The 15141-nt window shown below is 39.3% G+C and overlaps 1 protein-coding gene across 4 annotated transcripts; it reads left to right on the top strand.

The window, feature by feature from the left end:
* Positions 1 to 1168: 1168 nt before the first annotated feature.
* LOC117972756 (beta-1,3-galactosyltransferase 6-like) lies at positions 1169 to 8765 on the top strand. 4 transcript variants are annotated; one of them, XM_059002298.1, is made up of 4 exons: positions 1169 to 1260; positions 2200 to 2655; positions 4385 to 4478; positions 6274 to 8765. In XM_059002298.1, exon 4 carries the CDS (start codon positions 6302 to 6304, stop codon positions 7295 to 7297), a length of 996 nt encoding a protein of 331 aa, XP_058858281.1. In that variant the 5' UTR covers positions 1169 to 1260; positions 2200 to 2655; positions 4385 to 4478; positions 6274 to 6301; the 3' UTR covers positions 7298 to 8765. The 4 variants fall into 4 exon arrangements, with proteins under 4 accessions (XP_058858281.1, XP_058858279.1, XP_058858280.1 ...); XM_059002296.1 differs by having other exon boundaries at positions 2200 to 2666; XM_059002297.1 differs by having other exon boundaries at positions 1173 to 1260; positions 2132 to 2666.
* The last annotated feature ends 6376 nt before the right edge of the window (positions 8766 to 15141 follow it).

The raw sequence follows: 15141 nt of genomic DNA, 5'->3' as shown, positions 1-15141 counted from the left end.
GCTGATCACAATACCTGGGCATCACATTACCAGTGGTGATCACAATACCTGCGCATCACATTACCAGTGGTGATCACAATACCTGCGCATCACATTACCCATCACGTGATCACAATACCTGCGCATCACATTACCCACCACGTGATCACAATACCTGCGCATCACATTACCAGTGGTGATCACAATACCTGTGCATCACATTACCAGTGGTGATCACAATACCTGCTCATCACATTACCAGTGGTGATCACAATACCTGCGCATCACATTACCAGTGGTGATCACAATACCTGGGCATCACATTACCAGTGGTGATCACAATACCTGCGCATCACATTACCCACCACGTGATCACAATACCTGCGCATCACATTACCAGTGGTGATCACAATACCTGCGCATCACATTACCAGTGGTGATCACAATACCTGCGCATCACATTACCCACCATGTGATCACAAGCAGGACAGGCTGTGTGCTTTAGTTACAGCGGTCTTTCCCTTTTGCACTGCATTTTTATTTTTATAGTGTGTTTTTTTCCTTTTACTTTTGATTTTCTCCTTTTGTTTTGCCTTTTATTTGGGGGGGGGGGGGGGGTATTTTCTTTTGTGTGTCCCTGCACTGGTGATTTTTGCATGAGTCACAACGTCCACAGCCCTCGTAAAGGTGGACACAGGTAGCTGCAGGTAATGGAGCCCCCTTCAAAAACATCACAAGGAGGCACGGGGTCAGGTGCCTCCTTCAAGACACCCTCTCAATTAAAGCCTTTGTAAGGCCATGGCCAAGGTGATGGGACCATCTTCCATCGTGGCGGCCTCTAAAAGATGTAAAGGAAGGCAGTTTTCTTCCTAAAATCAGAGGCTTCCGCAAACCACCATTGAAAGGGTCTGACTATAGCGGGATGTTCACCCTGTTGAACCCCTCGTGGGGCTGGGAACCAGGGTGATCCTGTCCAGTTGTGACACCCATCACACAAAATGATATTAGTTGAGTGGTCCATTGAAGTGCAGCTCTTTTAGCCTGCCCAGGCATTTAAAATTCGGTTCTAAGACTAAGAAAACTACAGTTTAAAAGTATGTTTGCTGTTTCCCTGTTAAGTGCTGGTTTTAGGAAACGCTTCCCCTTTAAACGTGTTGGAGGACCTTGACCTTTTTAAACCCTGCACGAATGCACTATATTGCGTCACCTTTTCTTGTTGGGAGTTTCTTATGTTTTGGTTGTTGCAAAAGGTTTGCCGCGGGATTTTTGAACAGTGTTAAGGTTTGTTAAGCAGATTTTGTTTTCGTGTAGAAGTGCATTAAGGTCAATACCTTTGGTTAGCTTTTGCTTTGTTAGTACAGGTTTGAAACATTTTCTTCTACTAAGCAACTTTGCTGACACTGATATTTATCTTGCCGTTTATCTGGAACAAGCCAGATTTTTTGTTGCTGCACACTTTATTATCACTTTTTTTGCCAACTGGATCGCCTAGAGCCACGCAAGCCAGTGAGACCGAACTGATTGCTATTACTATTCTTACTTGTTTATGTCGCGCATTGTTTTGTTTCTTTGGATATTTTTTTTTGCTTTGGGTTTTTGGATTATAAATCCGTTTGGATATTTTTTGTGTATTACTACTACAGAGTTTTTCTATTTTTTCATGAATGGGTTACAGGACTGTTACATTGTTTTTTTATTGCTTGTATCGCTATTAATATATTAATGGCGTCTACTTACTGTTAAGTGGGTGGAAGGCAAAAGTCATTTTGCGAAATTATTGTTTTATTTTACTCTTGGCCCTTACCTGTGCATAAATCGTTTTGTTTCTTTTCTAACCCTGTTCTGTGCTCACGGGTCTGATATTTACCTAGTTTACTGGTGTTTATAAAATTACTCTGTTAAGTATTCCAGTTTTGTGTGTGCTTGTGTGTGTGTGGTACAGAAATGTGTGCGTGTGTGGTACAGAAATTAAACTGTTTGCACTCAGCGAACCTAGCGATGCTATTTTTGCTGTCAATCTGCCTTTCTGTCATCTACTTTTGACAGTATTATTAAATGGTCTTTGGGAGGAGCCTATTCAGATTCTGGGAATATTGGGTTGGCCTTTTGTTTAAAGGTTGTTTGTTTACACAATGTGCAAACTTTTTTATAGGATGACCTGCTTAAGCCCCATCTACAGGCCTTGGGGGAGATAGACTGACCTCTGACCCTTCCTCCTAGGCTGCAAAGTGCCCCAAGCTCATGCAGAGGAAAAAGCACCTGCCCCACCGGACACCTCCCCCTCAGATGAGACGGAGCCCTCCAGTCCAGCAGTACAGGACAAGAAAACACCTGCCCCCTTTCCAAGTACATCCAAAGGGGGGGAAGGGAGAGGAAACCCCTGAAGTGGCCGGATCCTCTGCACCACCTGATAGTGGGAAAGCTGCTAACTGGGCAATACCCTCCCAGAGGAAGGGCAGGGCAGAAAACCAGGCACCTGTCTGCTAAAGGACCTTCCTGTGTCTCCTGTGAAGGAGACTGATGGGGGTGGTGCTCGACAGATCAAACACAAGGGTAGTCCTCTCAGCCTATGCTGATGACGTGCTCCTAGTGGCCTACGATCTGGCTCATCTGGAGAGGATACAGAGCTGGCAAGTGTTTACTTTGCCTGTTCTACCAGAATCAACTGGGCTATTGGTAGGTCCCTGGTAGGTGGACTTCCTTCCTGTTGTGATCCAGCATTTCCAATAGCGCATGAGCAGTATTAAATATCTTGGAGTCCACTTGAGCTCAGAGGAGAACTCGGTCACAGCCAGCTGGGTGGAGTTGGAAGATAATGTTGCTGCACGCCTGAGGTCCTGGTCAGAGTAGAAAAGTAGCAGTCAGCCTCAGAAACCAGTAGTTGACTAATTGCACCCTTCCACTTCAAAGCAGCAACAACACATTAATGTTTTGTGTGTGTGTGTTTAAAGTGCACACTAGCAATGTCAATATTTTAATGTATTCAGCTCTTCACAATATAGGGGACACAGAAATCTTTGAGCAGGTGCAGAGAGAACCCCCAGAACCCTTTTCTCAATGGGATGTGGTTCATGTGTCATCCACAGCATCGTCAAGCCAAAATGTGACCTGCAATACCTTGGAAACCAAATGTGATTAAACTATCTTCATAACTCAGACCCTTAAGCTACTGCATTGTGCATAAGGAGAAAGGCATCTCTTAAAATAGCCATGCATGTGTAGCGGGCAGTGTGTGTGATCCACTAACGTTACGCATTTAAATTCAATTACAATGTGGAGTTTCAGGTGAACGGATTTAAATTCAGTTACATTGTGGGGTTTCAGGTGAACGGATTAAAATTCAGTTACAATGTGGGGTTTCAGGTAAACGGATTTAAATTCAGTTACAATGTGGGGTTTCAGGTGAACGGATTTAAATTCAGTTACAATGTGGGGTTTCAGGTGAACGGAAGTGCAGTTGCAATCCATTACATATATATTTTAGAACATTACTAAATAGTTTTAAAACTTGCATTCAGATTTAATATACTGTATAATGCACAACCAAAACTGTACCTACAAAAACAGAGCAGCAGACATTATCTAAGAATGCCTTTATTATTAGCAACCTTCAAACTGATTAAACTGATGTCTTAAAGACATGACACATACTGTTTATGCTCGTGGCATCATTGTTTGGTAAAATAATAAATACACTACATTATTACTATAAGGCTTTTTCCTGTGTTTGTTTTAACTATCATTCTTTCCAAATTTGGGGGGGGGGTGACAACACAAAAAACAACCACAGAATATTAATTTTAGTAGAAATACAAAAGAAAAGATGTATATTTTAGAAAATGATAAGCGTGCTCAAAATGTATGTCTGTAGAAAGTCTACAAACAAATGTACTTTGATTCTGAGGAGGCCTCACAGACCGGTGAAACAGCAGGAATTGGGTTAAAATATTTAAATCTATTGCATCAAGCACCCAGCTGTTTTTTTTTCTTTCTTCAACTTCATCAAATCGGTCCCCTGTTATTTACAGATAGTCTAACTTTATATTTTCCCGCATATAGAGACCTTTTTTTTTTTTTTTTTTTTTTTTTTTTTTAAAACTAACAATAAATAATGTATTCTTCCAGTCCATAGAGGGCGCCTGTTCGTTTTAATCTCTAACAGAGTTCTCTTTGTAAATGCAGCCAGCTGAAATTTCTGGTGCCGATTCTCAATTCATTACAGAAGCTGAATGCGACCACAGAAGGTGCTGGCAGCTGTCAGTATGCATAGATTAGAATGCACTGTGTACGTTTTTGGTTAATCAAACTAAGGAATATCAACCGCTTACAGGTTCATTTTGCTTGATGTTTATACCGAGCACTTCCGTTATGTGTTGTATTAATGTGCGGCGATGTCTGATTCCAGACGCTACAGACGAGACGGTGTTTGCTGTTTGTGCAGATCGGGTGTATCAAGATATCACTGAAAGCAGCGATCATATTTGTATGATGTATTAAAGGTACTGTTTCAAAATTACGTTTTCTCTTACGCGTTATCAAAATGAGTTATACGGTACAGTTAGGAGTGATACGCGTACTGATACAGAATCAATGAAATGTCTTCGCATAATATAATAGTGATTATGTTTGTAGGTGGTAAATATAATTATACTGACCGAGTCGCTGATTTATTTCCTAGCTGGGCCGCCTGATTGACCAGTGAAGATCAGTACAACATTGAAAATGACTACATTATTTAAAAATGCCTTGTTTAGATTATGGAACATCTGAATACGAATTTAATAAAACAGTAAAAGGCAGATTAAGAGATGGGCCCCCCACACTGTGTCTGTCTTTATAACAGGGAATATCTATTATTTTTCATTTTAACAGTTTTATTCATGCACTAAACTGATCAGCTGACGTCTTTTTTGGCATATGAAATTGGTGTACAATATATTCACAAAGTATTGTTAGTTGATTGGAGAAACATGACATTACTGTTTTAATAATTATTCAGATATGTATCATAAAGCACGAATTACATTGAGAACATTTTTGGTCGCTCGTGTTTCATGTTTGGTTGCAGGATCCACAGATCAACCTGTCTGAGCTATGCCCGGAACACGCCGCTTCAGTACTACCACAGTACATATTCAGCGTCACATCTATATACATATTACCGGCTTCAAAATTCTATACGAAGTTTAAAATAAATACTGATAGAATTCAGCAAATCTAAAATGCGTTTTGTGTTCAGCCTTCCTCCATAACTATAAAACTCTTATTGGAGCTGAATTTAGAAATACTAAAAGAGACTTAATACATGACATGACGGACGTTTCAAGCAGAAGTCTTTCTCGGTAAATAATAGCCTACAGTGATTGTATGCACATAGTATACTGTTATAGTATTGTAGTATGTTTGTATGCCAAGATTACAGTTATAGTATTGTTGTATTTAGACATGTAAATAACAATAATACATGTTTACCCAGCTGTGAGGCTGATGATGCTGGACTCGCAATAGATTTGTTGGAAAGTTATTCATAGAATACTAATTCCATTTTAAATGGATCTTGATTCCTAATGTAAAAGATAAGCGAATGAATTATGTTTTTGTTGTAAAGCCCGTGAAACAAGCTTAAAATTGTTGTTGTTCTAGGTTATCCGCCATATGGAGAATAAAAATAAATCAAAAATCATCAAAATGGGCATTTTTACCTTTTTACCATCTTTGCGATGTTACACATAAATCACTGTGCAGGTGCAGAGAGACCCCAGGACCCTTTTCTTAATGGGATGTGGTTCATGTATCAAACAGCATTGTCAAAACAAAATGTTACCAGCAATACCTATGAAACCAAATGTGAAGTGAGTGTCTGCGCAATTCCATTAAACTATTTTTATAACTCAGACCCTTAAGCTACTGCACTGTGCGTGAGAAGAAATACATCTTTTAAAATAGCCATGCATGTGTAGCAGGCAGTGTGTGTGTGAGATGCACTGCCGTTACAAGGCCAGCTCTTTTCCATAGTAATTAAATAGCTGGCAGGGTGTGAAATCGGTAGGTCACGCCCAGCTTTCACCCCCATTACACATGCTTCAGTCTCTACTCTAGAAAATGCCTTTCAAATGATATGTAAAATTGTCAATTTTTATGCACATAACCATGATTTCTTATTCCGTCTTGCTGTCGGTTTCACTGTTGACAGGTCTTCTCTTTGGTGCTCTTCAGTGGTTTTCTATTTACAGTATAGTTTTCTAATTCACTTATTTGCCAATGGCATGTTTGTTTTTTCTTTTTCTCTTTTAGTTTCCATTAAAGGTCACAACTTAACAGAATGAATTTTGTGCGTCTTCTGAGCCGCCACAAAACTGCCCTTGGGCTCGGCAGCCTCTCTTTGTTTGCCTTGGTCCTCTTGTATTTGGCTAAATGCACGTCGGAAACACTGAAACACTCGGAATCGGGCTTCCCTCATCACGCAGAAAAGAGAGATGAACCCCAACAGCGACAGACCAAGGAGCTGTCCGCTTTCCTCGTCGTTCTCATCACCACCGGACCCAAATACACAGAGAGACGGAGCATCATTCGCAGCACCTGGCTCGCCAAGCATGACCCTGACATTCTGTGTAGGTTTGTGGTTGGGACCAGTGGCCTTCTTCCTGAGGACATCCAGAACCTGAGCCTGGAGAACGCCAGGCACCATGACCTGCTGCTTCTGCCAGATCTGAAGGACTCCTATGACAATCTCACCAGCAAGCTCGTTCACATGTATTCCTGGCTGGACCAGCATGTGGACTGCAAGTTTGTCTTAAAGGCTGATGACGACACGTTTGCTCGACTTGATGTAATCAAAGAAGAGCTGCAGGCTAAGGAACCCAAGAAACTGTACTGGGGGTTCTTCTATGGTAGGGGAAGGGTTAAATCTGCAGGGAAGTGGAAAGAAAGCACCTGGGTACTCTGTGACTACTACCTACCATATGCGTTTGGAGGTGGCTATGTCTTATCCGCTGATCTGGCACACTATGTCAGGATCAACAGGGACTACCTTAAGTTTTGGCAGAGTGAAGATGTCTCTTTGGGGGCGTGGTTGGGACCAGTGGATGTGAAGCGCATTCATGACCCCAGATTTGACACAGAATTCAAATCCAGGGGCTGCAATAATAAATACATTGTGACCCACAAACAGAGCATTGAGGATATGCTGGAGAAGCACCAGACACTGATCAGAGAAGGGAAACTGTGTAAAGAGGAAGTCAAGCTTCGACTGTCTTATATATATGACTGGAACGTTCCACCTTCTCAGTGCTGCCAAAGGAAAGATGGCATTCTTTGATACTGTTCTGCACTGATGGAAAATTGTACTCTGAAACACTCAAATTAGGTTGAGGATCCACTTCAGACGACATTAAAACTATATATGTAATGGGAACTTTTTAACTTTGTGTGATACTATAACTGTATTACTGATCTTAACAATGTAACAGGTGATATAATGGACCATATCATCTTTGTTACTGATATTCAAATATATAATGCGTGCTAAACGTACAGTCATTTAATTTAAATGTTGACAGAGTGTGCTGCTGCTGCTACTGTTTTGTGTGCTTTTTGAGTTCAGTATCACTGTTTGCCAAATAAGCTTTTTAGTGTTTTTAACAGCTTCATTGTGAACTACATGTCGTGATGTTGCATTCTGTTTATTTTGCCTGGTTTCCTTTCACTTTCTGATCATTTTGAATAGCAATACAAAAGTGAATGGCAAATGTAGAACAAACCAATGGATTGAGTTGATGAAGACACCTCTGGGCTTTATAGTGCTGGGACAAACATGGCTTTCTAATGTATAAATATGCTTTCAAAATAGATTGAAAACAAGTGTGTAATTCATACCCTATTCCAGTAAAAAAAGAAATCTGGCAACTCACCAGATGTGCTTAGATGAGAAACACTCTTTTGTTGAATGTGCAATTTTATTTCAGACATTTACCCTTTCATGGTCTCTTTTTTCATACAGTCATAAACAGATGTTCACCAAATGCATTTGAATAACTGTCCAAGCTGGGGAATCTACCTGTATTTCATTAAGCCCCTATTTTTACAGGTTCATCAAATCCACTCCAACGGGCTGGTTTCACAGACCCTGATTGAACTAACGCTGGACTACTTCACCTAGCGTTACATTAGGTAGTCCAAGATTAGCGTTAATCTGTAAACTAGCCGTAAATCATCTCGAGTGAGTATGTGGAGCTAATGGCTAAAATATAATATTATTTCCACTTTGCTGTTTGTTTGTGTGTGCACGTGTCAGCTGCATTCACATCCTGCTGATCTATAAGAAACGGCTTTTATAGGTACTGTGTGTTGCGTATGGCCAGGATGGCAGAGCTTTGTTTTTGATGCACATTATTCTCATGATCATGCCTCTAACAAGGACTGGCATTGAGCTGCTGGAGGATGGACTCGGAGAGAATTGCTACAAATGAGAGACACACACTTTATCACCTCAGGTGCCACAGTCTGGTAAACTGTTGACTTTCCCACTGGTTGCTTGTATCCTGCTAGTGCCATTTAAAATAACCGTTGTCAAAGAGTGCTGTAGTCCAGTCTACTCTAATAAAAATCCATACATACTCAGAATGGATGACTTGAAAGTATTTGTAGCTAACAAAATCATTTCTTACCAGTTTTGCACACAGTTAACTGTTGTACAGTTTTGAAAGAAACACATGTTACAGCACACACATTTTAATTTTAAAACCTGTTATCTGTTGCTGCTTTGGTTTTAAAAGCAGCGCATAGTTTCTATTCCTTAATCTCGGGTTATCTGTTTGTACTTCCTGGGTCATTTCACTTCGGCACTGTTTTGGGAAAATGTTCCTGGCTGAAAGCATGTCAGTCAATAAGGGAAGCAGATGGTTGGTTAATGACAGGAAAGAAGCCACAATTGGACTTGAAAGAGTGAAGTACACAACCTGTAAGAGTTGTGCAGTTATTATGTTTGTTTCAATCACTTTAAGCGAACAAACAGACACACAAAGCTGCTCAACCCTCAAATCATTTAGAAGTCACTGCAGTCAAATGGGAGTATCCACACCAGCAGCGAGCGACATCACTTTGGGAAAATTTTGTGTCGCACAACTAGAATGAAACTAACCAATCAGAAGCAACACCCTTGACACAAGTCAAACATGCCTCAAAACATGTCACGCCTCAAAACAAGTTAATCATGGACGACGAAAAGTTAATTTATGAGGTGCAGCAGTATCCATTAATTATATGATTGCAAATTAAATGATTAAAGACAGCCAGACGAAAGATAAGGCCTGGGTGGTTTGCAGGTGGTGCATTTAGCAGCACTGAGACATTTTCTTTCCGATTATGCAAGTTGCATAAAAATAGGTTTATTAATGAGTAAAAATAAACCGGAGCAGTCTACATATCCAGCATTTAAATGAAAAATGTGCACTTTTGCTGGCTTTTAAAAATGACAGAAAAAAGGTCCTGCATTCACACAACTTGAACATGTGACCTAATTTTAAGCTATGGCTTTTCTTTCGGTTTGTTTGTTTTTATAACGTTTTGTTCACTAAATTGTTCTGTGGCACAAATCCATGAAAAGAAGAAGGTCTTTACAAACGCATAAAGCAAAGTTTTGTGGAGATTCACCAAACAAACAAAAATATTATCAAGGTCCTACTATTCTATATGTTGTAAAACAAAATCAGCAATATGTTTGTATTCTATTCTATGTAGTTTTGAAGATAATGAGCCATATTTATAAAGCATTTTCTGTCAAGTTTACCAGACTGTTTTAGAAGGAAAAACTAAATAAAAGTAAATAATAATACAGGTAAGTGCCAACCTGTGCATAATAACACAGATTTTAATAATAATAATAATAATAATAATAATAATAATAATGAAGATGGTGATTATGCTTAACATCAACAATGTAATAATAATAATAATAATAATAATAATAATAATAATAATAATTATGTTGCACCCTAAAATACTTTAAAAAGTTAATAAACAAAAAGGGTCAAAGAAATAATTTGTAAAGAAACACAATTGAGATTGCAGTAAGTTGTATATATAAATGGAAACAATAAAATAATTTTGTTGAAAATATCAGTTCAACTATTCTACTATTGTCCAGCTGTCTTCTGACAGATGTACCGGGCTTCAAATCAGACTACGACTATTACTGGTACCACGAAAAAAATATATATACTACGACTACAACTGTACAATTACTACGAATAATAATGATAGCAGTAAAACTGCTGGATATATAGAGATGTTCACAGGGCGAAGCAATCCACATACAGATGGAGGGCGGGCGCGAACCCGGGACCTCTCGCACTAAAGCATAGCGCCGATACCGCTGTACAAAAGAGCCGGCTCCTTTGCAAGGAGCTTATGTCTTAGTGTGTGATTACGTCACCTACCAGCCCTGCTGCTGCCTTCCCCCATGAACGCTACAATATTAAGTAAAGGATAACACATTTTCAGAGACAGTTTGCTTTATTACTTTGGCAGAATTATAAAGTGTGCCCATCTCTGTATATAACTGTAAGTTGCCCTGGGTAATAATAATAATAATCTCTGAATGTTTATGCACATTGAGTAACCTGACTGTTTTCTGCACGTCTGCTTGATATTGTATTTCCTGGTAGAGGAAGCGGTCATGTTGGGAATCTGAATTTCATAGAACAAATTATTAGAAGGAATCCAGTATGCATAACGCTCTGGCCAGTGATACTGGGTATATTCCACTTGGGTGCTTGAATCTGATGAGGTAATCAGCAAATTCTTCTGACTTCTCAATCAGTCCAAACCAGAATATAGTGTCATATATATGTATGATCCTACTTTAAGGTCATGAACTTTATTCTTCTGTTCCCGAGCACCAGCTTTGACACTCAAGCTAACTCTCTCAGCTTTGGAGAATAAGCCCTGGCTGAATTCAAAGACTTTCACCAGACTCTGAGAAATGGGGTTGAAACAATGTAATCACTGTGTTCCTTTGATGACAACGGCATCCCTAAATCATGACCAAATTCTCACCCCAATGAATATGTTCAAGTACTTCCAGACGAACATTCCAATCATCCATTTGTTTTTTGTCAGTGAAACAACTGCAACAGCAATTGAACAGCACTACAAAACAGAGTCAGGAATGCCATTGCCTGGAGTCCGCAGGATCATGACAGGGTACACTCGGCACAGTTTTATTCATTCAAGAATACCAAAACAATATTTACCATTACATGTGCATCTTCTTACAGGACCACAAAGTAATGGTAATGCATATTCGTTAACATTTACTGGACTGATCTTTTTAGCTGTATGTCCTTTAAGGCAAATACAACATGAATGTGATTATTAATATTGAATGTATATGGTTAATAAAAGTAACTGGTCAAAGTAAAGCTGAACTAGGATTTATCATTTTGCTGAGCAGTTAATACAGAAACATGTTAAAGAGTAGTTTAGAGGGGCTCCCGAGTGGTGCATCCAGTAAAGGCACTCCACGTGGAGTGCAGGATGCGCCCTATAGCCTGGAGGTTGCAGGTTGAAGTCCAGGCTATTCCACTGCCAGCTGTGGATGGGAGTTTCCAGGGGGTGGCACACAATTGGCCGAGCGGCGCCTGGGGGCGGGGGGGGGGGGGGCTTAGGTTGGCCAGGGTGTCCTTGGCTCACCGCGCACCAGCGACCCCTGTAGACTCGCTGGGCCCCTGCAAGCTGCCCAGAGCTGTGTGGTCCTCCGATGCTGTAGCTCTGAGGTAGCTGCATGGCGGGGCTGCAGAGTGAAAAGAAGCAGACGGCTGACGGCACATGCTTCAGAAGATGCTTCAGTGTAAAGTGGGTACAGTGTATTCGTCTTCATCTATCCCGAATCAGTGCGGGGGTTGCAGCAGTGAGCCAGCTTACAAATTGGGGAGAAAATGGGCTAAAATACAATCGTCGGGGGGGGGGGGGGGCAAGAGATAAAAACGCTTTCCAATCACTAAACAAGTGTTATTGTCTATTTGCTATCTACAAAGCCTACTTAGAATCCTTTTTGTGCTATTTCTTTGAAAACCGACTTCAAATCCTTTTACCCAGTGTTAATTGTTTGCATTTTTTTGTGGTTAATACAATAACATTATTGAAGAACGTATTGCTTCTTTTTTGGGGAATATTCATTTGGTATTTGTTTTAAAATGTGATTTAACTTGTGGTTTTAATATAAGGTTCTGACTCCTTGCTTCACTTTGTGTGTGTGTTGTGAAGCTACTCGATCACTGCCCAATATAAAGTTCATTGTGTCCCAAACAATGGATGCTATTTTTCTTTAGGTGTAATACCTAAAGGGCCGTGATCACGACTACAGCCCAACTTCAACCTATCTCCTGTTCACATCTTTAAATTAAAGCAGTGAAACGCTCAACTGTGTACAAAACAATGTTGTAGTTCCAGTTTGGGTGCACTCTTTTTAATACAGTCGTTCAAACTAAACAGGTAAAGCCGGTGCTTATGAATGCCATCTGCATACTTTGTTGTGAGGGTCATTGTGAAGCAACAAACTCGTTTTCCATATGCTTCTTGTTTCGTATACTGATAAAAATGTAGGCCTATATGTCAAACATAAGTAGCCCACGTGATAGTTTTGAAATCATTTCTACAAACCAGGAATATAAACAAAGAGCTGACTTGTTCATTGACTCCTAGTGAAGTGAATCAGTAACTATTCCACATATGCCACTGTGTCCCCCATATGATTTGAAACATACCGCTCAACCTGTACAGCAACAAAGTCGGCTTTCTAATTAACTGGAATCTCTAAACAAAATTGTGTAGCTCATACAAGGTATAAAAAAACGCTACCACTTGAAATGGGTAAGCGTTCACAGTACACGGACGGTTTTTCAAAACTTCGATAATCGATTTCCGCATTTGACCGGGATTCTATTGTGAAATTGGGTTTTTCAAAACGTCAACATGCGATCGGGATTACTGTCATCCGGATATCGCTTTGGTAATCCCATCTCACTTTTAATTGCAATTAAATGTTGTAATTGGGTTTTTCTGAATTTAAAGAGGAGATCAGGATTACTTTTATTCAAAATATTAGAATCATTTTGATCCTACTGTGAAGGTGTAACATTTAAATAATCATAACATAGATATCTTGTTTGAATTTCAATAGTAAACACACACTATATGTCCAGATAGAGAATTATAATACACGCTTCACATATTTATTTGTTTATATTTGTTTATAAACAAAGAACAGCTTTGTTTTCCATTTATTTACATAATGTCCAACACAAATGTTTATTTATTTAACGTGTGTGTGCTGTGTATATGAAGATGTAGGAGAATGACATATCTTTCATGTGAAACGTCAATGTCAAAAGTCATTGTTTACAATGTCATCCCACACTGCCCATCAGCAAGTCCATCCTGTTGAGGTACTGCTAAAGGTGCATCATGTACCTCTTCTTCACTGGCACATCTGACCTTGAAGGCTCGGTACGGTACGGGTACGGGTGGTTCTCCACTGGCTATTTGTCGAGCCGAGCGAGAATCAAACTGTGAAACTCCAGCTTCACAAGACATCTGAATCTGGCTTGGAGCTGAGCCGGGCCAGCGGCGGGGTTAAGGATTTTCATCATTACATTCCATCAGTCAGTACACTCCACAAAGACAAACAACAAACAACTTGTCAAGCAGCGAGTGTGATGAGGAAAGTACAGCCTTGGGACGCTGAGGAAGTGCAGGCTCTTGTTTCTCTGTGGGCAGATCGAAGTGTTCAGGAAGATCTTGTCAGAAATGAGAAAGTTTATTAATATAAAGAAGAAAAAAAAGTGAAAATAAAAATAATTCTAAACTTATTTACAAAAATATAGTAAAACAAAATCCAGCTGTACCATACATACAACTACGGCTCTCGTTGCGCTCATGCAGCTTCTTTTATAAGCACCCAAACAAAAAACAACAACTATCCTTAAACGGGATATCTTTGGCAAATCATATTTTTAAAACCTTCTTTTTTGCCCTTCAACAGAACTAATTGAAAGTCGATATAATCAGTAAAATGTGTGGATTATAAAGAAATTCCTAAAGCATCGTCTGTGACAATTAAAGATCCGCCAGGTAAAATAATCCCTCAATTAATTGATTTAAAGGGTACATAAGGACCTTTTTATTTTATTGTGTTACATGTTCCCATGTGTTGCTACAACTGTTTACGTATGGTGTGTGTATTTTTTAATTTTAATTTATTTTTATTTTTTTTACATTTTGACCACTTTATTAAACCTTTAAATTGCATTCCCTGCCTCAAGATGGCTTCACGTGTACCTGCATGGACTTCTCAGAACTACATTTCCCATCATCCCCCTGCTCACTGGTAAATCTATCTCAGTTACATATGTGAGCAGGAGGATGATGGGAAATGTAGTTCTGAGCGATATTTCTACTTCTGCTGAGGTGTCCCGATAAAGTGGCACCGACTGTATTTTGCACATTTTTCAATTGTTCTCTCTCTTTTTTTTTTTGGTACTTTTTGTATATATAGCCATATTTTTTTTATTTATTATCCAATTTGTTCACAGTTTTTCCCATGTTTCCATCATGTTGAAGTCTCACTGTACATTGTCAGATTTGAGCTGGCCATGCTAAAATAAATTTTAGAAACAATAAATAATGATTTTTTTCTAAAAAGTGTCTCCTCTGTTTTGTGGTTTTTGTTATCTGTATTAAACAGGGTGAGTCTCAGACTATTTCACTTTCTTTATGGAAGCCTAGTGTGTGCACATTCATTTCATGTACAACATGTACCTGTAACCTTTATAGTTAAAGAGCCACAAATCTAACAACAGTAAAAAAAATAAAAAAATAAAAACAGGCAAAAATAGCCTGGACCCTTTATTCCCAACCTGAGAATATATTATCATTGGAACAATCCGTTAGTATACTGTATCTTAGCTCAAATTCTAGACCTATAATTGGAACTTGCCATTAGACAATAATTTACACATGTTTCCAATGAGTTGGTGTCTAATGTCTTGAAGATATTATGAGAAGACCATGTCATCTGTTAAAGGGGAAGCGGTCATCTCTACTTGTACATTGTTCATTTGTAAATGTTTGGAAATTAGCCAGCAATATAATCTAGATGTATTA

The sequence above is a fragment of the Acipenser ruthenus genome, chromosome 27, assembly GCF_902713425.1.
Source record: "Acipenser ruthenus chromosome 27, fAciRut3.2 maternal haplotype, whole genome shotgun sequence".
In the NCBI taxonomy this organism is placed as follows: domain Eukaryota; kingdom Metazoa; phylum Chordata; class Actinopteri; order Acipenseriformes; family Acipenseridae; genus Acipenser; species Acipenser ruthenus.
The sequence above is the reverse complement of the archived record's forward strand: the minus strand, read 5'-3'. Positions and strand labels throughout refer to the sequence as shown.